Below are 26194 nucleotides of genomic sequence, written 5' to 3'. Positions count from 1 at the left end.
GGAGGGATGGTGTGACAGGAATGGGTAGGGATGGTGTGACAGGAATGGGTAGGGATGGTACGACAGGGATGGGTAGGGATGGTACGACAGGGATGGTACGACAGGAATGGGGAGGGATGGTAAGACAGTAATCAATGGAAATGGATTGTAAGATAGAAATGGAGAAGGGTAATATAGAAATGGAGAGGGGTAAGACACAATTCACCTTTCGGAAATACCATAAGCCTTTGTGGGTAGACCTCTGATGTTGTCATGCCGATGTACACATTGTTACTGCGCACTTCATGGCTTTCAAATGCACAGTAACGATGTTAAGCTAAATGATGTACACATTGGCGTGGTGTCAAAGGACCACATCTCAGGTCTACATGCAAAGGCTTATGGGATTTACCAAAATGTGAATTGGATAGGTGTACATGGAGGGTATGACAATGAAGACTCATTTCAGAAAAAGTGTTTGTTTTATATGTGGTGCATAATTGTGGTATTAAATGGCATGTGTATGCAATCTAAAGAATTGAAATGTATTGTTACATAAATAATGATGACTTGTGTAACCCTTATCTTCAGATATGGTACTTGAATTTGTGCTTTTTTTGTTGTACAAACTTTTGTTGATACAATGTGGTGCATAATGGTGCATGGTGGTATGAAAAAATGGTGAATGGCTTGTAGATGATATGACGATTTATGATACCGTCATCTTCAGTAATGGTACTTGAATTTGTGCTGTTATGTCGTACAGACTGTTTGTTTACAATGTGGTGCATGGTGGTATTAAAATGGTGAATGGCTTGTGTATTATGCAAATGCAAAGAATTGTAATGTATTGTTAATACAAAGTGAAATGTAAATGTATAAGAACATGTCCCTGGCATAGCGGGTGGTCAAGAGCATGAACCATTGATATGAATGATACAATTACCTCAAAGAATTGGAATGGTATTAGTCATCAAATGGAGACATGCTAAAACCCAAAATACATTTGTATTTTTGAAAATGTGCTACTTTAATTGAATTCAAATGACATAAACTGTCATGATAGAGTGAATTTTAAGTGATAAGTGTAATGTTTAATGTAGGTGACTGACCCATGTTGTGGTAAATAAAATGGCTGTGAAGAACTCATATAGTTGTTAAGAAATTTGTGACAAATTTCTGTTTGATACAAAATAAAATGTGATTAGAAAATATTTGAACCAATGTGTGTTTTGTTAGCTGTAGTTGTGATTGACCAAGAGCAGGAGATGTAATTCCGATCCAACAAATGTCCTGATGAGGCTAAACTATAAAAAAAAAACCCTATGTCTCAAAGCAATTGGCAGTTCCAAACACGAATGCGGTTGTTTTTTTAAGATTTTTTTTTTTATATTTAAAAAAAAATTGAATTAATTAATATGTCATTTGCTAGTGTTCTTTTTACTTAAAAGTACACAGCATAAAATTTAGGTTCTTTTACACAAAGAAAAACGGCAAAAAACTTTTAAAAAAAGGAAACAAAAAATTATTTTGTCATTTCAACCGAAATGGACGTGCTAAGAAAAACAAAATTTGCATGGGCGCTTTGAGACGGGACTTTTTTTAACCTATGTATGAACCAAAAGTGAGTCATCAAATTTTTTTTGGTGAGGGCTCATTCCAGGCCTTGGGACTCGCTGGATATGATGGAGGGGGGGGCACTATTTTTTAAATAGAATTTGTCAAATTTTGATTCCAATGAGGAGGGCATGCCACGCCCTATAAGACTGTGCCACAGAGTCCATCTCAATCTCATCCGAGCAAGCACAGGCCATTTGTGTATTCTTGTATCTGCAATCCAGTCCAAGTCGGTGCAGAGTCCCAAAACTATAGTACAACCGAGTCCAGCGAGTCTGTATCCAGCAAAAGTATAATGACATGTTGATCATCCAAATTCAAAATCACTGTAAAAAAGGCCACCAAATTTTAGGATCCGATCGGACTCATTATGTTTTGATGAATCCAAGTGTGTGAAAATATCGGAGCCAAAACATAATAATGATAAAATTAGATGCTTTACGCCCAATATTTATTGGTCTTGCTATGATTTTTAAAATATTGTACTCGACCATAGCTCTACCAATAGATATGGGCTCAATCGATCCAATTTTATATCATTACTTGCCCGGTTCATCAAGTACCATCCCCGAGTCCAATATGCTTCCCTCCCAGCTATTCCCCAAGTGGGTTCATATCTGTCCTTCATAGAAATAGTGGGTACTCGTTATGAAGGGGCTTTTGGCATGATAGGCCTATTATCACTTCTACTAAATGCTGCTACTCATCAAAGCCTGTTCAGCATCCGTACCTGTGAATGTCATCTGATAGGCATATTTGAGTTAATAGTGAAAACGAGGAATTTTAATTTGCGATATTGAAAACAGCATTCGGGAAATTCACTAAACTGTAATTTAGAAGTCTCTTCATAATAAATAAATACTTCAAATCTAACATTTCTGCTCGGGATGCGTTTTGTTTATTTACATAGTTTGGGAATCCCGAATCGGGATTCCCCGTGACGTAGCCGACCTCGCTGATTTGACTGTTTTAAGTTATTTACGAAAATGTGAAATAAACAATGATTTTGATAGGTAAAAATAAAAAATAAATATTTTTCATGTAAAAATATTTAATTCTATCATTTCTTTATGAACGTAAGTGAGAATTTGAATTTATTGGAACATTTAAGATGGGGATGCGTGACCAAGGTCATAGAGGCTGAGCTGCAACTCAAACTTCCGCGAATCTCCGCCTGGCGCACGGGTTTCCGAATTTTGCACTGCTTAATCTTCGCACGTTGATATGATTTATGGCTGTCTTATCCCTGGAGAGTACTTGGAAACTTCATTATAGTGTTTATTATGACAGTGGCTACCTCTGGATTTACTTCAAATTTTGAGCAAATACGGGAAATATTTAAAAAAAATTATTAACGCCACGAACATCCAGATTTTAGTGATTTCATGACATGACTTGCAGCCAAAACACGGCGATTTTTTTCCGATATAATCATCTCGAAATTCCTCCTGAATACATTTAAGACAAGCATTGGAATGATATTTCACAATATAGGTAAGCAGTTTTGTAACAGGTCTTCCGATTTTGAAAGGAATTCACTGTGTTTGTGCCTTGGTGCATTATAAAATTTGCGACAGTAAAATTTAAAAAATTTAAAAATGTGAAGGGCGCCATCATAGCTAATAAATCGCCGAGGTCACTCAATGGACGTCGTACTTATTACTATTAAAGCTTGTTTTTCTAATTACTGTCCAGGCCACTGTCTGGCCAACACCTGTTGCTTTATGTTGTCAATCTATGTTTACAAACATACTGAGGTCATCACAGGACAGGGAACACACAGAACTGTCAGACCACCTGTATGATAACGAGGGGGTACAAGTTGATATACGTTTGTAACCAATGTATAAGTGAGTTATCACACTCGTTGGGCGCATTGTGTGATAACATACACTTATTTCCCCTTCTATGACCTTTTGAAGGGACACCTATGCTAAACTCAAGGTCACTGACTTTCTAACTGTTTACGTTTATTATTGTCCCTTCCATGACCTTTTTGAAAGGACACTATGCCTAATTAAGATAATTTATTATTTGATTTCTGGACATTTTCGAATTAATTCTTATAGCTGTTGGATTCATATATATACCCTCACTTAGACATGATTATAAATTCCATGGTGTTAAATTGGGTTTTTTGCCCAAAATCATTGTCTGGTGGAGTAAAACAACTTCAAATCTATTGTGTTATATCATTGAATTAAAAACATATTTTTAGTGCATTCAGTCATAGTCACTAAATATTTCAATGAGCTAATTTGCATATTTTACCAAATAAGGAAACCTGTTTTGTAGTATAGGCCTACGTTTATATAAAAATATTTGCGAACATGATTAAGCTCATCAGTAGAGTAGACTATAATGACTTTATGCTTAATGCTTGTGGTGATAGCTGATGATGTCCAGGGGATGCTGATGTAGCATTTACATATATTATAATGAGCTAATTTGCATATTTATATTTGCAATTTTTTAAGGAAAATACCTTAACCTTTGGTGTTAGAAAGGACAGAATAATTCTGGTATACCCTGCACACAAGTATAAACCTAATCCAAATCGATATAGCTATACAGACTGAAATAAAAGGGAATTACATACATACATACATACATAAAGGTGATTTAAGGTTAAACAAAGTGTTGAAGGGCTTTACCTCCAGAAAAAATATATTATTACCTTATACGTAAGAAAATATGTCTACTTATCATGTGAAATAAAAAAATCCGGAAAAAATTGTGTGAAAATGTGTTTTTAGCCTATTTTTTTATCTGTTATCAAGCACTATTATTCGATTTGTTTACAAGCGCCAAGCAACTGTCGTCTGGGAGAGTGATTGACATCTTTATTATTAGAGAAGAATGGAATCTGTATAGTTCATGAATATTCATGTAGTATTTACACAACCTGTATCCCAGCCATTTTTGCCTAGTGATCGTAATCGTCATATAAGACGCCCATATGATCCATGGTGTTAAACTGATATTCAACAACTTTATATCTCTCGATCTTTGCGATCCGAAATATTGAATTTCAACTTTAGGCACATCTCTAGCAAGGTAATAAATACCTGTCACAAATAGAGGTCTTGAAATGTTACTTGCAACGTTAAAAATGTGAATAGAGAACAAATCGGGTTCAAACATGCTTCAAAAATATGAAGGTAATTGTCAACGCCTACTACCAGAATAGCCGGAAGAGGGCAGACTTCATAAGGGAGTGTTCATATATTTTAGTGGGGACAAAGAATTTGGAACTTATTTCGGAAATTTCCTGGGTTTTTGGTTTTGTTTTTTATTTTATCTTCCTGTTCGGGTGTTTCGGTTGGCACATTTTCGGGTCATTTTCATGCACTTTACAGGAGTGGTGCGGGGTTTCTTTGTAGCTGCCGTGTGTACTTTTTCCCCACGTAGGCCTACAGGGTATAAATCCCGAGGTATAAATAAATAAATGAATAATAACATATAAAAAAAAAGAATCTGGAACTTCAACGTCAAAAACAAGACAAATTGTACCCTGCTAAAAATATCAACCCATATCCTCTCTGAGAATAAAAATAATAAGACTCCAACCTCACCTGCAAAAAATATTTTTTCGGGGATAATTTATAAGGTGAAATGTGTCGTGGGGATGTGCGGCAGATTTGGGGTGCATTTTCAGCCATTTAGTTTAGACTCTGTTGTATTTTTAGCCATGATTTTATTGACCCTCAGTGTCATGAAAATTAGGTTCAAGAAGGGTATTTTCAATAATTTTCTCGAAAAAGTAAATATTTATGAAAACTTTCAGTCCAAAAGTTGATACAATTTTGGGTCTGTTTTCTTCAAATTTGGTTTAAAATCGCATGCCGTAGTTTTTCGGAGTCACAGCCTCACATCCTTACCCAAACCAGCTTGAGAAGGTTCCCCGGTGTGTGCAAATTTGTAATTTATAGGCCTACACTCGTTATTTAAGCCTAAAATCAAAGTGTTAATACCATTAACACTGCCATGGCCCGTTTTGTCGTGATGACTGGCTTCCAAAATGTAGGCCTATTTTAAATTATAAATCTGGTCCCGCTAGAGGTGTGTTTTTACCCGTGGAGGTCTCTCCCTCGGGTTCGTGGATGTGCCACAGTTTTGGGGTAGGCCTACCTTTTCAACGACTATGATGGGTGGGTTTACAGCGAAGACCAACTTTTGGGCGCATTTTGGCAAAAGTGCCCTTAAAAAGCGTCAAATTAGGCCAAATTTGGATGACTTTGATCCTCATGCAGTACAAATGTTTTGAAGAGACCCGCCGAGGTGTTTTTATTTAAAAAAAATGGTCGGGCCTGCTAAAAACCCTCCCGGAATCAAGCATGGGTAGGCCTACCAAAATGCCTTGAGACCCCCCCCCCCCCAACCCAGCGCCGGGACCTACATGACATGATATTCTCCGCGAGTCCACCAGAAAATATAAAAATACAACATTTTGATAGGCCTACTATATTTGTCTGTATAAAGAGCTAGGCGTACCAGGATTTGCCGACTCCAATGTTCATTTTGAACCATTAATATTTGAGCCACGGTAGCTCGGGAATGTGAAAAGCGGGGGGGAGTAGGAGCAACAAATTATTCAGGACGATGCGTGAGATTTTACTCATTTTCCAGCTTTTTATGCGTGAGATTTATTACGTGAGGCGTGAGATTATACTACCTTGGCGTGAGACCGTGAGAAAGTGACTCAATCCGTGAGACTCACGGCCAATGCGTGAGAGTTGACAGCCCTGCTTGTAGGCCTACCGCGGATGTCTACCGTGATGACAGTAGCGTAGCTGCCGGGGGGGGGGGGGGGGGAATTGCAAAAATTGCCTATTTGGGCCCCCGCCCCCCGGTGCAAGGCAAAAAAAAAAGAGGGAAAGGGGGGGGGAGAAAGAGGAAAAAAGAGAGGAGAGGGTGAGAGGAGGGGCAGAGAGATGGGGAATCCAAACGATATGCAATACAGCTCAATAGGCCTACCATATACGATTATGATAAGCCTGGCAAAAATGTCTATTTGGGCCCCCGCCCCCAGTGGGAAATTTGGTGGATATTTGGGCCCCTCCCCATAGGGCCTACAGTCTTGCCCCTCCTGGAAAAAATCCCAGACAAGCCGCTACGTGATGATGTTGCAAAGTTACGGAAGTTCATTCATAAATTTCCCATTTCCACTCGACAACAACAGACCAGCACGCAGCGCGCAGTAGCTAATCCCCGAGCTAATCAGAGACATGTGCGTTTCTCTTTCAACAGAAAATAATGTGACCATGTGACTGACACGATGTGCGCTTCAAATAATTATGCTCTCGGCGTCAAAAGTATGATAATGGAAAAAATTTATAATGAACACTCCCTTATTTAGCCACACCTTTCTCGTGTTGCCTGGTATATCAGCAAAATCCTACACTATCGCCTTCCCTTGGTAAAATCCCTGATAAAAACTCGTGATATTGAAATTGAATTTCAGCGCCAGAACTTCCGTCATTCTAGCATCATGGATGGATAGGCTATGCAGTGGCGCCGCTAGGGGGGGGCAGTATTTCCCCCAATATTTTTTCTTTCTCATCCAGTTTTTAGGCAAAATCCCCACAATTATGTAATTTTCCACTTTTTATGCAATTTCAAGTGCAATAAGTGCCCCGCCTCAAATTCACTTCCCCGGCCCCATGCCCGGAAAAAAAAATTCTGGTTCCGCCACTACGGGTATGGCCATAGCTAGGGCGTCCCCCGCTGCCCTTGGTTATGCTGGACGATGAGAAATTTAGAGCTTGTTCAATTCCGCCAATTTTAGACATTTTAAAGGTAGGCCTATATACAGTGTAGGCATTTATATAGCCTATAGAAAAAGCGGATCACAGTCAAATAAAATATAAAAATCAGAGGCCCAATAATTTTACTAATGGCATTTATTGAGCTGCTCACTTCTTGAAAATCCTATGGTTTAATATTGATATTATATAATTGAGCTCCTTGTCAAGCTCCTCAGTAGGCCTACACATAGGAGAGTGACTAACTGAGCTCCCGCTATTTTCAGAAATGAAGGCCTGGCCTATTAAATGAATAATTAGGATTGAGGCAGCCTTTTGTTTCATTTTACAGAACTTTTTAATCCCCCAAAATTAGTGGGTTTTTTAATGGGGAGTAGGCTTTTAAAACGAAATTCAAATTTGGCAATATTTTCCATTGCTTAATGAATTGATCTGCGTGAAAATGCCTAAACATGTGGCCAGAGCGGGATGACTGGTATAAAAATCTTAACTTGTGAGAAAGGACGAGGCCTATGGGGTTGTATGAGGCTGTGGATCACGAAATGCCCTTTAATGTGTGCTAGGTAAAGTCATTCTTCCTTTCGACCTGCCAAAATCAGTAATTTTATTCCCTCCCCCCTCCCCGGCCCCGGCTTGCCAAAAAATTGCTTTCTCGAAAGGCTGTGCAATCCGTACCGGTATTAGCCTACTAATTATAAGCCAAAATTTCCAAGCGACTCGCTAAAAATCGCTTGCCTCCGCCTCGCCAGCCGAAAACGCTTGTCCGCACCCCCTGGACTGCCAAATTTTTGTGGCCCCTCCCCTTGGCCTGCCAAAATGCCCCATCCCCTTTGCATATAGCCTATATATAGGCATATGCCAATTTTTTGGATCCCCAATTTCCATACCCATACCCATACCTTAAATGGATTTCTAAATATCTACCTGTTGCAAGCGCAGCATTGGCGCTGGATTTTAAGCTAGAAAATACCTAAATATTTTAAAATCCAAACTCGGCAACACCACTTGCCCTCGGCAACACCACTTGGCAAATACAGCCCGTCAGTAACAATGTCGTGCGTAAACATGTGTTTTAAAAAGAAATGAGAGTGTCACTTCTGTCCAAAAATTTCAATTTTGGCCTTGAGCAGCGACAATCAGAGGTAAGAAAAACAGTATGACGCAGCTTGAAATATAGAATCACTATATCAATTTTGAAGTGTGTACTTCAAAGCACAAGTCGAAACGAGGTGAAATGGTTCGAAAAAAAATTGATTTCGCTGTATCTTTTTATCGCTAAACTAGACAATTTGGCAGCAGCGAGTCGGAAAAATAGCAAATATCTCAATTTTCTGCTATCGAAATGAAAATTTAAATAGCACCTGCATGCAGAAGAGGGTTTATAGAAATAATGTAGGTCAGAATTTTGTCTATGAAATCTTGCACGGAATTATTATTACTGGTTACAAAACGACATACAAGTGGAGGCCATTTTACTTCAAATTCGCCAACATTTTAAGCTTACATAAAAATCGAGACAACCAATATCAAGAATGAATATGCACATTCTTTTATTGACTTGTTTGTAATGTGGCGTCGAAGTTCCCAACAAAATCGCCACTTCCAATGAGAAATTATGGCCGTGTTCCCAAAAATCTTGATGCTCGGATATTGAAAAAATTTGAAATGTTTGAAAGTACATTTCATTTTGAGCCAAGTGGAAAATTCAAGCATAATAATGACCCTTACACTTTCAGCTTTTAGACGTAGTTTATGTTTTCTCTCTCGATATTTATTTCCAGAAATAGATAAGTTTAAAGGGGGCTACGTGCATCCCATTTTGCTTCTGAAAATGGCAAAATTGTGTATAACCTTAAGGCGCTTATGCAAAAAATTGATCTAAACGCACAAAACTCCAAATTCCCCAATTCTTTCCGCATTGTATACTTGCGAACTTCAATATTTGAAGACGAATGTTCGATAAGCACTAAAATCATCTATCATGATTGCTAACGTGAGTTTTCTTTACTTTTGAGAAATTGCCTTGGTGCCCTTCTCAAATTTTAAACAGTTGCCGTGATGCCCTTTTGAAATATTACAAATTGCCGTGCTGCCTCGCCTTTTCAATGGAAATCCAAGGCAATTGTCAACTTGCCCTAAAAAAGTTGCCGTGCCCCTTCAGATCCTTAATTCGAGGGCTGTCAACAAGGTCACATTTTATGGGTGCTTTAGGTTTGCTCTATATAATCATACGTTTGTGAAGATTATCATTCATCCAGGTAGTAAATAATAAATTATTTTGAACTACAATCTAGGCAACTGGACTTACGTTTTTGAGTGGGAAATTTTCACGTTCTATCCTGAACGCATCATCAGCCCGACTGATCTTCTGGCGGTAAAAGTTCATTGACCTGTGAAACGGATGTTGTATCACAGGTCACCTTCGAGTTCAACCTGAGAGGGATCTTCCTAATCGCTGAACTGTAGGCCCCGCCAAGTTGTGACGTAGGCCGCCTCCCCTGTTCAGTGAAGGCTCCTCCCGTTTCACGTAAATTGCTTCGAAGGTGACCTGTGATACAACATCCGTTTCACAGGTCAATGAACTTTTACCGCCAGAAGATCAGTCGGCTGATGATGCGTTCAGGATAGACGTGAAAATTTCCCACTCAAAAACGTAAGTCCAGTTGCCTAGATTGTAGTTCAAAATAATTTATTCTATATAATCATCTCAACAAAATTGGTTGAAATCAAGAAATGTTGTCAAGACTAGTATCTTTGGCATTAGAATTATGGTTACAAGCAGGGTTATGTTTAGGATTACAGAGATTAGGTTTAGGGTTGGCATTATGGTGCAACTTTTCTCAAGTTGCTCCCTACTTACCTCCAGCAGCAAAGTTGAAAGGTTGCGGATTAGCTGGCGCACCAAAGGGTTGTGATGATTGGCTTGGTGTCTGTTGACCAAACTGGAAACCACTGGATGGTTGTGATTGCTGTTGCTGCTGCTGCTGCTGCTGATTCTGACCTACAGATTTAAAACAAATAAGATTTAGGGCAGGGTTCGCAGGTTTTTGCCGCAGGTGGATTGCCAGTTTTTGCCGGCAAAAATGGCAAAAACTAAAAAAGTTATTTATAGTTCAGTTTATTCATCTCAAAACAAATTATTAAGTTACAAAAATCATTTCCTGAGTGTAACAAGGCCAGATTTTGTAATTATAAGTAACATATTAAGAAATTAAAGGCATGCGTTTTCATTGCTCAAGTGCATTTAGCCGAAATGTGGCATATACCAGATTCAAAACCTTTTCATTTTAAGGACTTGATGAGACAAAAATTATGTTGAATGATTCATTAAAAGTTGTGTGCTGCTGTTTATGAACTTTCTGTGTTATTTTTCAATATATGAGTGACTATGTGAGTTTTTGCCAAACCGAACCCTGATTTAGGGACCAATCAATATTTAGTAGAGGGCCATTTTTTCACAGAAACAAGAGAACACAATTTGTTTTGTTCTTCAGGTAAAAAATGGGAATACAAATGAAGTAACTTTACTTGAGAAGTCAGAGGAAACATTTTTGTCCAAAAAATATGAATTCCTTAATACCCCTTGGCATAAATATTGATCAGTCTCTCAAACAATATGAAATTAACAATTTTAAATTATTATTCAACTACTTTGGCTCGCGATTGACAGAAAAAAATGGGACCAGGCAAAACAATTTTTATCCTGAAGCAATGGCCGTCATGCCATATGCACTTGAAGATACACAAAATATACTAAATAATTATTAAATACATGTATAATTGTAAACATATCAAGCTAATTTTCATTAGTTTTTTTAACAAAATGCAGGTCTTATCTTTTACCTAATATTTTATACATTTGTCAGCTGGCACAATATGGCAGTACTTTGTTTGTTTACTGGTGTAATTGACCAATCTCTAGTGTGACTGCAATGGTGTTTCTAGATAGTGATTCTCAATATTTTAAATTCCCTAAAAACATTAAGAAAAGTCCTGATCCAAAGTGAGTCCTGGTTGCGACTAAATTCAGGTGAACCAGGAATCACTACTTTGTGGGATAGGCTTTTACGACGGGAATTCATAACAATTAGTGGGTTTTTAGCGGGTTCACCGTCGGACAAGTTTAGAACTGTCAAGCTTTCGTCGGACAAGTTTAGAACTGTCAAGCTCTTTTCAGAGCCACCAAAACCTTTATATTAGCAGATAGGTGAGATCTGCTTGTTCTCTGTTGACAAGGGCAGTCTTCAGTGAACGGCTCTTTTCAGAGTCATCAGTAGACAAGGGGCAGTCTACATGTCTCATTCTTAGGTACTTTGTCCTGAAGAAGTCAGAGCTACTCCTGACGAAAGCTTGAGTGACAGTTCTAAACTTGTCCGACGGCGAACCCGCTAAAAACCCACTAATTGTCAGGAATCACTATTTAACAAAACTGAGTCCTGGTAGCAAAGCTATGAATTTCACCCTTGAATACAGTTCACACTTACCAAAATTGAACCCAGTATTTGGATTAGGAGCTGCTGCTGCACTGAAATTGAATCCAGATGGAGTGCTCTGCTGTGCTGCAGCTCCAAAGTTGAATCCACTTGAAGCCCCGCCACCCATTGCTGGTTGTTTCGCAGCATTATTTGCACCAAATGTAAACACTCCTGATGAGTTTGCAGCTTGTGTGGATGCACCAAAGGCATTCTGAGTCTGTGCAGGTGTTCCACCTCCAAATGGGTTTTGTGTTTGCTGCTGAGGGGCACCACCAAAAGGACTTGCTGTTTGCTGTGGCTGTCCAAACATATTTTGAGTCTGCGGTGCTGTTGCACCAAATGGATTTTGAGTAGTAGTTGTGGTGCTACTACTAGCCACGCTGCCAAATGGACTAGCATTTGGTTGGCTTACGAAAGCTGGTTTAGCTGCACCACCAAACATGTTTGTTTGATTTTGTGCCTGACTTGTGTTAGATGACTGACCAAATACACTAGTCTGAGTTTGACCAGCTGATGATGTCGCTCCAAATGGCGATGGATTAGTTTGACCAGATGTTGATGTTCCTCCAAATGGTGATGGATTAGCCTGAGTCTTCTGTGCACCAAATGAGAAGATGTTACTGGATGCTTGGCTTGCTGTGGTACTAGCTGTAGATGCCTGGCTGCTTACGCTTCCAAACTGGAAGGGAGTCGATGTCTTGGCTTGATTATTGTTTGATGTTGTGCTAGGATTGAACGGAAAACCACCGGGCGCTGTTGTCGGATTGCTGTTACCAAATCCTGAACTTGTAGTCTGTGTGTTAAACATCGGGTTAAAATTTGAACTGGGGGCGGTGCTTGGGGTTGCTGCAGTTTTGGCCGAAAAGTTAAAAGTTGATGTTTGCTGAGCTGAAGTTGTATTTGCTGCTGCTGGGAAAAGTGGCTTGAACTGCGGATTTGAAGCATTTGAGGTCGATGTCTTCTGACTACCGAGTGTCGATGTGTTAAAGAGGCTACTACTACTTGGTGCTGTGCTTGAAGGTGCTGAGAAGATCCCAGATGTCATGGTTGTACTCGTACTATTAGTATTTAAAGTGTTTGATTTTGTGCTTGCAGCGTTAAAATTAAATGGTGAAGAAGTCTGCGAATTTGTAAAAGCACTGGTAGCAGGTGCTGCTTGAGATTTACTCATTTGGAAAGCAGTTGAGAGATTAGGTGCACTCCCTGCATCTTGTGATTTAATTTGTTGAGTTAATAATCCAACACTTGATGTTGGAGTGCCTACTGGTTTCTGCTGTCCAAACGCGCTTAAGCTTGGTGCTGTTGCTACTGTTGACTGTAATGTTGCACTAGGTAATGATCCAGGATTTTTCTGCATTGTTTGAGCCATAGAATATGATGGTGGTGGTGGTAGAGGTCCAGAATTTGTAGTGGATGTAGCAGCAGTAGGTCCTACATTTGTTGCTGCAGGTTTATTTGTTGATGATAGTCCCGAAAAGAAACTTAAGTTGGCTGTGCTGCTAGAGGGCGCTTGACTTGTTTTACTCGTCGTCAGCGGAGAAATTCCAGATGTACTAGCTGTACTCAAACCTAACCCTCTCCCCAGTGATGGTCCAGCACCACTGGTAGCAGTCACATTTAGTGTAGGTTTAGCAGTTGCTGATGTGACAGTAGTTGGGGAGGTTGCTTTTGAAAGTGCTGCTAGTAAGCCTGATGGTGCTGGGGACGCTGTGATTGTATTTGATGCAGCCTGGGTATTACTAAGTGGATTAGATGTGAGGTTGTTTGATAGTAAAGAAATGCCTGCTGTCGATGTGGATGTGCTGGTAGCAGTTGCTGGACCTGATGAAGGACAAAGAAAAAAGGTTCACAATAAATATGGCCTCCATAACATATCTGATGAAATAATGAGCTCATTATTGATAAGCCTATATAACTGAACGTGTATTTACTTATAAATGCCCTGCCTTACATTTTCTACATGTGTGGGGGTGTGTGTGTGGGGGGTGTTCACAGTTTGTTCAAATTAGTCGATTTTCAAAGATAATGCCTCCTATACATGAATCGTAATAGGTCACAGACCAAATAAATTTCTTTTGCACAAAACTAGAATTTTACTCATGGTTTTCTCTAGCATGTTCCCGACCATGATGGACAAAACTGTCAATCCCGAGTAATCTTTTGGTTATGTGCATAAGAAATTGACCTACAATCTTGATGAATCTATTCAGGAATAGGTCACAGTAGCAATGGGGTCAGGTCACAATATTTTGTCTACTTTACTACATAATATTTTACAGGAACCCTAACATCCTTTCTTTATACAAATACGAACAGATATGTTTTGTAAAGCGCGCAGAGGCTGTTTGCGTTGGGTGCTATATTAAATCTCTCTTTATTATTATTATTTATTATTACCACATCTAAGTCAAGAATGCAAAACAGGTGGCACTTGGATCCTTTTACTGTCTCAATTGAAACTGGGTTCTTTCATTTGAATTTTCTTTAGTCAGGTAGCATCATTGATATTACATACCTGTGGTAGATGACGGTGGTGGTTCAGGCTCTTGTAAGGCTTCCTTTATATAACTGACTCTCTGTCTAGCCATGTGTCTGTCTTCTTGCAAGTCTGCTGCTGTGTATTCCCCAGGGGAATTGCTCATCTACATAAGGGTACAAACCAAACATAAGTGATGTACTGTGCACTGTGCTAAACCAACAAAGGCCTTGACACATTTAGCATAATTTGCATTATTGCATATCATTGTGGCCCGGGCTACCCCATATCAGTTTAGCATCATTCACAGATACAACTCAAGCACAGTTCCTTAATTAGCTTTTACCTTGAAAACCATCACAGCCACAGGCCTTGCCGTTTGAGGCGAGCGATCGCTCTCGCTCGCCCAAACTCAATTTCTAGTGAGCGATTTTCCACTCGCCAGACACTAAATATCGCTCGCTGCGAATCACCATGATCACCCAATTTACATTCAAGTTTCAGCACTTCCAATGTATTCCTTCGATATATTGTAATAAATTAGCCTTAATTCCTGAAAACGATAGAGAGGGTATTCAACAGTCCTTAAGTATAATTGGTATGAACGATCTTTCAGACCTAGAGAGTGATTCGACCACTATATTCAGGGGTGTGAGTGACCTCTATTGAAAAAAGAGGAACTTTGTTCAAAAAAGAGGAAAAAAGAGGAAAAGCACTGAAATATGCTCAAAATGGGCTGAAAATGAAAGAAAAAGCTAAAATTTTACCTCAAAAAAATTTCCAAAAAGAGGAATTCAGCTTAAAAGAGGAGATTTCACACCCCTGTATATTCCACTACTTGAGAGTACTTCTACCACTCGCATAATATCATGTTAGCGAGCGATTGACCACTCGCCTTTAAAATCTAGACAGCAAGGCCTGCAGCCAGCTATAGGTAATCTGGGACCACTATAAATTTAAACCTTTCAATTCAAAATTTTCCTGAGATCAAACTAATTGTCACATATCTTACAGGTTGAGACAATTACCTGATCAGGAAAACTGATTCTTTCAAATTCACTGATGTAATAACTTAAAAATAGTTCAGGAGAATTGACTTTAATCAGCCAAATCTGTTAACCAATATTCTTCAAAGCTAGTTGAACTGAGGTAACCCATTATAGTCTGATTGTGTTCTATTATGTTTGTGGGTGTATGGTGGTGATTGCAACAATGATAATACAAACACCGGCAAATGTCCCACATGAAATTATTCTAGCACTATGTAAGCAAACACACCTATTGGGAGCTGTGACTATTAGCCACAGCCAAGTATGTATGCTCCAATGAAGTGCATCACATAACAATTTCAGTTCAGTTTTGTGCGAATTTGAACTTCCCCATTTTGACACCAGGTAAAGTAGACAGTTCTTTCTTTGCAGTTGTATCACAGTAATCCCAACCTTGTATCCATATTTCAAGTTTAATTACATGAGTCGTTAAATATGTGCTGTGCTTTGCGTGAACCAGAAGCTACCGAGAGTGACAACACAATGTTACATCCATTCTGGCATGCTAATTCATGCCGACCAGTGGGCATATAGATTATTGTTCCCCTTGCAAAGAAATGCAACAAATGATTTACTGTTTAGATTTTGGAAAATTCACAAGAATTTTTGTCCTGAAATTCTAACCATGTCTATAGCAACTTGCAATGTTGAGAGGCCAGGTTACTTAAGACTGTTCAGAGTATGGAGTGGAGTACCAGGATTGTGTCACTAATTGCTATGGAATAATTGATGCAAATTTTCTTACCATGGTGGCTGCTCTTGCGTACAATGCTGCACCTCTCAATGGTGTCTTCTGCCTTGCAAGCAGCTGACGTAGACTACGTTTTCTAGGCGTCCTATTCTCACTTTTCTCTGGAGTATTATCTCTTTCACCTTCTACATCATCTCCTTTCCTGCCTTTCTTCTTAGCTGGAGTTGCTAGTGGTGTTGCTGGCCTGTTCTCTTTGTTGCCATTCTTGGAAGTAAGGTCGGAATCTGAGTCTTCTGTGTTTGGTTCTTCTGAAGTGACATCAAGGCCCAGTGTTGGTTTCTTGCTTGGGGAGATATCGGTCTCATCATCATCTTCCTCATCTGATTTGGAGAGTTTCCTTTTCTGAATGACCAAGAGTGGGTAACAAGATGTTAAAATATGCATTTATTTTGCTTCATATTACGATGATCTTTACATGCTTTAAATCAAATTAATAACCAACAGGTGTTTTGGCTCTCAAATTAATAACCAACAGGTGTCTTGGCTAGAAATTGAGGTTTACCCAGCATCCATTGGAATAAAATTGTATCCTATGATCATAAAAACATTCACCATGCTTTAGCAGCTCACTATGGATGCCGTGATTTCAAATGTGTTACTTTGGCTTTCTTTTAGAATTTTGGACCGATCCTTCATGTAATTACTTTGTGTAAGCTAATTTTGTGTCAGCTAATCTTAACCCTATCCTAATCTTTTGGAGGTGTCACACCTCTTGATGACAGTGTCTTGATGCTTCTGACTTTTCCAGGCTAGCCCATTGGGTCTATTTCTTTGTTTCCTTTTGTGTATATTTTAGCAGAATTTGTAAAAAAAACCCTAATCCTAACCCTAATTTTGTGCAAAATTTTTTTCTCCAGATTTACCAGATTAGGGTCTGTCAGATGAGAACAATCACACAATTTATTTATCATGTCAATATCCGAGTATTTATGAACTTTGTAGGGTCAAGTAATCACTAAATTGCTTTAAAAACACACTTAAATCAACATACCTGTACTCTCTTACTAGAACTGATAGAGCTCAAGATTGCATTGCGTGGTGTTCTTGACAAGATTCCCTTTGGTCCCAGTACATCACTGCTAATGCTGCCTACGGTACTGGCTCTACCCGATGGAGGCGCTGTGTCATAATCCGATGAACTTGCCATGCTAGGAGTGCTGGATCTTGAAAAACCATCAACACGCCTGAAATGGTTGCATTTCACATGAAAAATATATGAGAATAGTCATATTGTTCAAATAATTTTTATTTTGAAAAGCCGTAATGTTTTCCTCACCCAGTGTTTACTTTATATGGGAATGTGGTGCACTAAATGAAGCATTTTCTCTCAAAATTGGTCCAATTTTGGCACATAATTTCCTCAAATTTACTAACAGTAATACAGAATTGTTTTCACTGGGCCAAAATCTTGACATATGGCCTCTTCCCGCCTATTCATGTATTGAAATCAAAGAATTAGTACTGTGCCAACTGCCAATTCAATATGGCTCAATTGTCATGTTGCTATCACAAAGCCAATACTTCCTTCCTTCCGTATATATACGTGCAGTAACATGCTTACCTCAATGCACAGGCTTTACATACACAGTTTACCTATGCACGATCCTGGAACCTAGGATTGATTAGTGGAAGATCGATTAGTGGAAGATAATAGAGGCCGTCAGCCTTTCGCCATCTTGTGGGTACAAATGATACGCGTGTTCATGCGTCTGATACTACGCGCAGGCCGCAGCTTGCCACGCAGTTGTTACCACGCATCAACGCGATGATTTTGCTGTTCACGCATGGAGATCGAACGACCATCGCAGCGTGTACCCACAAGATGGCGGCATATGACGTCACGCTGACGGCCTCTATTAGCAAAAGATCATGGAATAAAGCTCATAATATTGTAGATTTATAATTCAAGTTCTGTGCTCTCTTCAACGAAGGATAAACCTATTCTTATTTCCACTTTTTTAGGGAACAAAACCAAAGTTTGATGGCACCCTATAAATGAAAGTCTTTCATGGGGGAGGGGTAAAAAAGTCATAAAATTATTTTTATGATTGTAAAAACTAGTTAAAATATTGGTCCAAGTTGACCTTTCAAGTTAGAATTTTCAACATTTCACACTTACGTTTCTGGGAGGGAAGGGGTCAGCTTCTGAATGAACAGACTTTCGTTTAATAGGACATCATCAAACTTTGCTCCCTTAGTTTAAGATGGTACTATACCCCCTGATAAATTTTGTGACTAATTTTGCATTTTTTCTCAAAAACACACTGGTAACAAAAGTTACGTATATTATAGGGGCAAGGAATCCAATTACTTCACTGAAATGTCAGTGGTTAAGGAATCCAATTACTTCACTGAAATGTCAGTGGTTCAAGACAAGTGGTTCATTATATATGTTAAGAAATGAGGTACATTCTAGCGGTACATGTACCTCTTTTCTTATCATAAGTAACGTACCGCTTGTCTTGCGTCACTGAAATTCCAGTGTAGTAACTGGATTCCTTGCCCCTATAATATACATAACTTTTGTTACCAGTGTGTTATTATTTTTTGAGAATAATGTAAAAATAGTCACAAATTTATCAATGAGTGTAGTACCACCTTAATCCCTTTGGATTCTAACTAACCTGCGTTTGTGACTTTGTTCCCATGGCGTTGATGCTCTACTACTTGCATCATCTTTATCCTCTACTCCTCGTTTTCTACACTCTCTGATGGCAGCCATCACAGACTCTTTGGTACATGGATTCGCCTTTTCTTCAGCAGACTGATTTTTTTCTTCTACCATGGATTGCACTCTGAAATATTATGACATCAAAAACAGAAAATACACTGTTATGCTGCTTCAAACATTTCATTTATCTTGATTTTGAGCCTTCATTTTAGCCTTTGACTCTTGAGAATTTTACCTTGTGAAATTACTGGGTTCACAGGGCTGTACATGTACATGTGTAATTGTGTCATATATCCTAGGCTCTTTTCACTGTTATATCTTTCTTAAATCCTGTGATGACAAAAGACCCTAGGTCTACAGGCTGGATAACAGACTACATTTTGACACCCAATTCAATAATGATATCTGAGTGCTTTTCTCATGACCCAGTCATAAGTTAGTTCTCAATGAGTTCTGAAAGGTGTGTGGAAATCTAGTTAATCTAAGAGGGTTTTTTCACCGGGATTCTACAATGTATATCATCTAAATGTACTTACAATGGACTCTCTGAGCGCACGGTATCAGGTGGCGCTATTTTCACCATGACAGGACTCTGCATACTGGTCCTTCTCTTCCACACAGGACTACTGCTAGCTTCATTCCATCTCACTACAGGAAGTTGTCCTAGTCCACTGTACTCGGGTTGATGTGTAGGGTAATGACGGTGGCTGGTACTGCACATAGAACTGTTTGGTGAGCTAAGCTTGTTGGGACTGTACAGAAACGAGGAACTGAAATGAAGCAATAATATCATTTACAAATGATTCATAACCTCATTAATAAACGCTGTGCGTGCGATCCAATTACATTTAGTTATTTGTTAAAACGCGAACGCAAATCGAGGTCATTAATATCTCACAATTGACCGCAAAATGTGTAATTGTTCCAATGGCGCACACAATTGACCGGCGTTTGCGTGTTGTTGTGCGCTGAACAAACTGCGCTTTCGGCTGGCTGCCGTATTTGGATTACGGCGCTACCATATTTGCACAGATTGTGATACGGCGCTTTTGTTATTGGTCGTCCTGTTTTAGCCTGATCGCTTTTTGGAAAGGGAAGATGTAAAAATCATCTATTTTATAAACTTTTGAGCTAAATTTTGTGTTATTTTGTAAGGTGAAGAGATTAAAGTAGACGGTTATGAATGAGGTTAATAACTTTGCATCGGTAATATATGGGCATTGTGAAAAATCTAAACATTTTGCCATTGCACCTCGGAATATCCCTCGGGATATTCCTCGGTTCCAAAGGCAAAATAAAATGTTTAGATTTTTCACAATGCCCTCCAAATAACCGATGCGCAGTTATTAACCTCTAATTAAATACTCAGAGTGATATTAAGGTAAGGACAGGGAAAATGCCCGATGCGAAAAAAACACAGGAAATTGTGCATTTTGGGTACAATTAGTGCTGTCGTCGGCACCGTTTTTTAATGTCGACATGTCAATATAATTCGTATACCGACGTCGACAGTGTGTCGACATAAAAAAATTCTAAAAAAAAAAAAATTTTTGCCCAAAAACAGCTAGCAATGCATACTATAATATTTTCAGTAATTTCATGGCCAAACTGGAACATGCGTGTTGCGTCCATGTAACATACTAAGCGTGTACGCAATGTACATGTAAGACGCGTGTATGCTTTCTTCTGTACCGCGCTATATTCGCGTGTGTTTATCGCGGAGCCACTAGCGTTTATAGTGTTCCAGTTTGGCCAAGAATTTACTGTAAATATTATAATTCAATGTGTCCCTGACTGTTCAATAGAAGCAAAGGTAATCAAAATATACAAATTTATCCAACTTTGTAAAAAAAAAATTGGCATTTTTTTTAGTAGCAGTATTTCTCTGGTTTCCAACCTTGAATAACAAGTAATTTTGGCCCTATAACTTGAAAATTAAAACAAAACAAAACAAACGGCACAATCGCGCATTTTAGGTTTTCAAGTATTAATTAATTTTCTAAAAACCTGAAGCTAAAATTAAAGAATCCATAATGATCTGCAACGCAATCCATGTTAAAAAAGTATAGAAAATAGGCTGTCACAAAAATTTGCAAGAAAATATCTATCAAAGAAAAACAGTAATTTTTTTAAATAGTGCATATATGAAGAGCTTATTTCCAAACCATGTTAAGTCCACAACCCCATGTGTCTCATTTACAATGTAGATGTACTTGTGTGATAAAATCACAATTACTTTGACAAGTTTGACATTAGCAACAATGAGTTGTACCATCAACAAGCCATTATTTACCACAACAATGCTGCATAACAATATGCAGACTATTGTTCTCATTTGGGAAACAAAGCCTCACACGGTATTGTTACTGTGCATCCATCCACTGTTTGCTTTGTAATGGTGTATCCAACTGAAACTGACCCCCAGGCTCCCATTGCAATATTGCACGGGTAAATCAGAAACATGGGACCGGGTTTGTGGACTTACACGGTTTGGAAATAAGCTCTTCATATATTGGAACTTTTTGGGGAGAAAAATCACACATTTTGGTTAAAAATGCGCAAAACTGCACATTTTACTCTAAAAAATATCGCATTTTCCCTATGCTTAGATTAGGCTCTTCACATTAAATTCTTAGTTTACTGTTAACCGCCCGCGTCCAAAATTGAAAATTGCAAAATATTTAATTATTTTATTTTTATTTTGGATTTTCTCCTTTAAAATAACTTTTAATGACTTTTACTTGCTACTTTCTAACATGAATCATGTCAACAATAATGATGAATAAACAAACAGCATAACTGCACCTGATACTATGTGTAAAAGTAAGCATATTAATAAAATAATTAAATGTCGACTCCTGTCAAAACGGTTTGATAATTGGTTGTGATAACTAATACTAAATAAAGAAAATAATAGATAATTAATAATTAAAAGTCACCTCGTCCTATTTTTAAAATCTTGAACAGTAAACTCGGAATCAATTGTGAAGGGCCTTAAGGTGGTACTACACCGGTACACCCCTTGATAAATTTGTGACTATTTTTGCATTTTTCTCAAAAAATAACAATACAAAAGTTATATGTATATTATACATGTAGGGGCAAGGAATCCAGTTACTACACTGGAATTTCAGTGATTCAAGACAAGCGGTACGACGGGTACGTTATTTATGATTAAAAAAAAGAGGTGCCGCTAGAATGTACCTCATTTCTTAACATAAATGAACCACTTGTCTTGAATCACTGAAATTTCAGTGAAGTAAATGGATTTCTTGCCCCTAGAAAAGTATAATATACATGAAGGCCTACAGAACTTTTGTTACCAGTACAGTATGTTGTTATTTTTTGAGAAAAATGCAAAATTAGTCACAAAATTGATCAGGGGGTCAGGGGTGTACATGTACTAGTTACCACCTAAAACATTTTTTGAAAACTTACATTTGTAGATTGTACTGCAAAATATTTTAACATTATAGTGCTGATGAAATATTTGGCAAAAATAGTTTGCAAATATTTTACAATAACATTTTGACAGCATTTATAAATTATTATAATATTAAAGATGTTGTTGTTGCGTGTTTTAATATACACAATATGACCATTTTACATGCATGCATATTAGTTACCGTGTATTTAAAACATTTACAGAACTCCAAATAATACTGATAACCTGTTTAAACCATTTTGTGTTTGATGGGTAGTAAGGTACTTTGTCAATATAATGAAATCTCACAATGACAATTGACATGATGATTGATGTTGTGGACATGGATGTCCTGCAAAAAGTTTAGGCAGTACTACATTTTATGCGAGACACCAACCTGAATGACATATTTTCTCTTGGTGATATTAAACTTTTACTAGGAGAACTTCCTGCTAAAGCTGCAAATGTCAAATTACCAAAACCTGGTAACCCACTGCCAGTACGGGCATGGCGGGGACTCGAGATAAAACTTTCTCTGCGTGACTTATTCATTGAATTAAAAATATTGGCACTTGTGTCAAGATTGCTTCTTCCACTATTTATAAATCTGCTATCAGAATAAGCATTAGTTCTTCTAGCACGCAAAGGTTTCCGTGTTAAATTTGTAGTTAAATCTATTGTTTGTTCATCAGTGCTTTTTTCCCAATGTTGCTGTGGCAGTGAGTTGTATTCATTTTCCGGCGACTGCCCCGCCTGTACAAACTCTTGTTGACCGGCTTTTGATTCACGTTTTCCCGTAGACGTTGCAAAAACACGTGTGTCCGATGGCCTAAACCAGGTTTCTGTCCAAAAATACCACAATAAGGCGATCGATATTACAGATGCGATGACAAAAGTGAAGGCGATTCCAATCTGACTGATCAGCAAAGCTGTTAATAGACATAAACAAGTTGTTGATAACACTCTTCGAGAGTTCAAATTTACAGGAATCACTTGTGCACCGGCCGCCATTGTTGATCAGTCTCGTCCAATAGTTATTTGGTTTTCTTTGAATCAATAAGATGTAACGAAAATGATACTTTTGATCAAACCTATCAGTGTAATTTGAAAAAATATATTCTTGCTCTCTTTTATATTTACAAATATTTTACACCAACACGATTTGTTAAATTATTTACTTAAACATAGTCAAGTAAACACTTTCCTTACAAGCAATAATTGATTGCTCAATATTAGCCTAAGTTTTCATCTTTTTAATAACGTGTTGCATAAAGCGTAATTCTGAAGGCTTCATTAAAATTACGTTATGAGTTGCCGTATTCGATGGATTTGGCTGTTTTCTGAATTTAGAGATACTATAATAAAAGACGGAAATAAGCCTGGAAATAAGGGAGTGTTCATAAGTCCGAGGGGGGGGGGGAAGGGGGCTGGACAAAATGGAGGGGATCAAAATAAGTAGGTCTTCAAAAGCGGGGGGGGCCAAAACGTTTGACTCCTTAAAGAAGGTTGGTAAGGGCTAAGGGGGCATTTTCCCCAAATATTTTTCTTGCCCCCCCCAATTTCCCCCCCCACTTTTGAGGAAAAAACCCCCATATTACGTAAATTTCCACTTTTTGCAACAATTTTGCGCAAATTTGTCGATCCCCCCCACTGATCGAAATTCACTTGCCCTCCAATGCCCCCCCCCGAAAAAAAAATACCTGGTGCCGCCACTGCACTTAGGCCCGAACAATACATGTAGTTGCAGTCACGAGCGTAGATTTCTTTTTGACATGGGGGGGTGGTGTTGGAAACTTTTTTCTTGAAATATAGTGAATCCGGAACAAAATAAGTTCATGGCACAAATGTGCGTGAAAATTTTTGCTATTCGGAAGCTACAAGAAATGAACTATTGTGCAATAGTGGAATAAAATTTGGGCTTTGGGGCCAAATGGCCAAATTTGGTATCCCCATACAAGGCGTCAACATTGAGGGGGGGGATCATTTTATGGATCATCCCCCCTGGAAAAATATTGGGGGGTTTACCCCCCATGGGATAGTACGCCTTAGAACTTGGTCAGTTCCTCGGATTACGATGTCCAACAGTAGAGGCGTGGCGCTGACTTGAGCGAGCAGCGCCGAGGTGTGAAGAGGCGCGTAGCGCCGACATCGAGGCGCGTAGAACTCAGATTGCTTGCCAGTGTACATGGTATAGTCTAGTCTTGGTACCAGCCGGTTTGTGCTCCTCCGTCACTAATAGTGACGGAGGAGCACAAACCGGCTGGTACCGAGACTTAGTCTTTGTCAAAGACCTCGCGATCCTAGGGGGGGCGAGCGGCGGTGAAGCCATGAGCTGAGCGCTTGAAGCTGCGACAGCGAGCGGCGTGCCTTCAGTGGAATATTATAGGTGGCGCTCCCACTACGGTGGTCCAGGCAGAGCCTTGTGGAATATTATAGGTGGCGCTCCCACTACGGTGGTCTAGGCAGAGCCTTGTTGAAAGGCTAACCGAGACTAGGTATAGTCAGACCTCATAGTCATAATTACTTATGCTATTGGGCATTGGCAGAGGCTCTATACTAGAGCTAAGTATGCCTATGCATAGTTGAGATTAGACTATGCCAGCCATAGTCGATTTTTGATAAATAAAAGCATGTTATTAATTTTTGGGACGGTAGCGCCTATAAATCCTTTTTTTTTTTTTTTTTACTTTTTCAAACGACCGTAAAAAAAATTGGGGCAACCTTTTCGGGCTGTTGAGGAAGGGGCGGCAAAATTGGATTTTCTTCAGCCCCCCGGGGAAGGGGCGGCCACGGTACGCAGTGGTGTACGTAGGCTTATATTATTGAATGCAACATATCATGATGTCATAATTATATAGGCACTTCAATACTGAACAATTCTGATTTTAGAATCCTATTTATTGTAGCTTTTATGCACAGTTTACACGGAGACTCTATTGCTGGAAATTTATTTCCAGCAAGGGAAAGTCCCCGTGTAGGCCTATATTGGTAATTTTGTCAGGCAATGCTCCTGGACCTCTGACCTTTCATAGTTTCCTCAAAATAGAACCGGGGCTATTTTTTCAGGACAGTATACACTCTCCAGAGAGTTTTCTCTGGTATGTTGATGACATATGCACACTTTTGTTCAAGTAAATTTGTTGTCCTCCTCAAAGTTCAAGTCCATTTCCAGCACATTTACCTGGTTTATGGTTTTATAGGTCACATAGCTGCCCCAGATATAGTTGATTGAGGTCATAATTGCTGGACTCTATGTCCCCATGTAAATTGCATCGCCAGGGCAAGTAATCCATCAAAATAAAATTTATGGTTATTATGTAGGCAAGGGTAAAGTCCCCATGTAAATAGCGCTTTAGTCCGAGGCCGGCCGGGGGTCTGAGATTGCCCCGGGAGATTGCTCAGATAATTTCTTGTGACGTCGAGAGCTATTTTTTGTTAGGGATTTCGACATTGCTATTTATGGGCTTCTTTGTTTTCCAATAACACAACTGGCAACTGGCAACACTAAAAGACGGTAAAAATAAAAAAGCGGAGGCAAGTTCAAACAGTTGGCACTGTAATCGTAACGAAATTTGATGTAAAATAACCGTTCAGAAGTATTTATAAAGGTAAGAAAAGTGTAAACTAATAACTAAAAACTGTTAGATTACTTTCAACGTTGATTTAAGGTAGTAATAATGAAGCGATTGACATATGCAGCAGTTTAATACTGACTTCATTCTTCATGACACATATGCACATCTGACATTGACATCGGATCGTGATCACATTCACAATCACAGTTCCAAATAATTGAAACTCCCGGCTCCGACCGGGAGTTCCAACAGGTGCTGTGTATGTGTATGTGTTTATATGTATTTAATGTGCATTCACATACACACTTAGCCGTCGGTACGAAGAAATCGTTGCCAGTCATTAATTCTAATATTGTCAATTATTAATATTTAGCGACATTTATAATGAAACATCAGCGACATGGAAAACAAG

General features: G+C 38.8%; 2 protein-coding genes across 2 annotated transcripts in view; one reads left to right on the top strand and one right to left on the bottom strand.

Moving 5' to 3' along the window:
* LOC140156746 (uncharacterized) overlaps positions 1-23250 on the bottom strand; it is a 34803-nt gene extending 11553 nt beyond the window's left edge. The window contains exons 1-8 of the mRNA XM_072179696.1: positions 22605-23250; positions 19320-19553; positions 18737-18907; positions 17104-17296; positions 16107-16454; positions 14352-14478; positions 11846-13657; positions 10222-10362 (exon numbers count right to left, since the gene is read on the bottom strand). Coding sequence (XP_072035797.1) covers positions 10222-10362; positions 11846-13657; positions 14352-14478; positions 16107-16454; positions 17104-17296; positions 18737-18907; positions 19320-19553; positions 22605-23218 — 3640 coding nt within the window. The 5' untranslated portion in view covers positions 23219-23250. The remainder of the gene's footprint in view (positions 1-10221; positions 10363-11845; positions 13658-14351; positions 14479-16106; positions 16455-17103; positions 17297-18736; positions 18908-19319; positions 19554-22604) is intronic.
* Positions 23251-25692: 2442 nt separating this feature from the next.
* LOC140156745 (condensin complex subunit 1-like) overlaps positions 25693-26194 on the top strand; it is an 89326-nt gene continuing 88824 nt past the window's right edge. Inside the window, 1 exon segment of the mRNA XM_072179693.1 lies at positions 25693-25815. The gene's annotated coding sequence lies outside the window, so the exon portion shown is untranslated.

Source organism: Amphiura filiformis, chromosome 7 (assembly GCF_039555335.1).
Source record: "Amphiura filiformis chromosome 7, Afil_fr2py, whole genome shotgun sequence".
Lineage (NCBI taxonomy): Eukaryota > Metazoa > Echinodermata > Ophiuroidea > Amphilepidida > Amphiuridae > Amphiura > Amphiura filiformis.
This window is presented reverse-complemented; position numbering and strand designations above follow the sequence as displayed.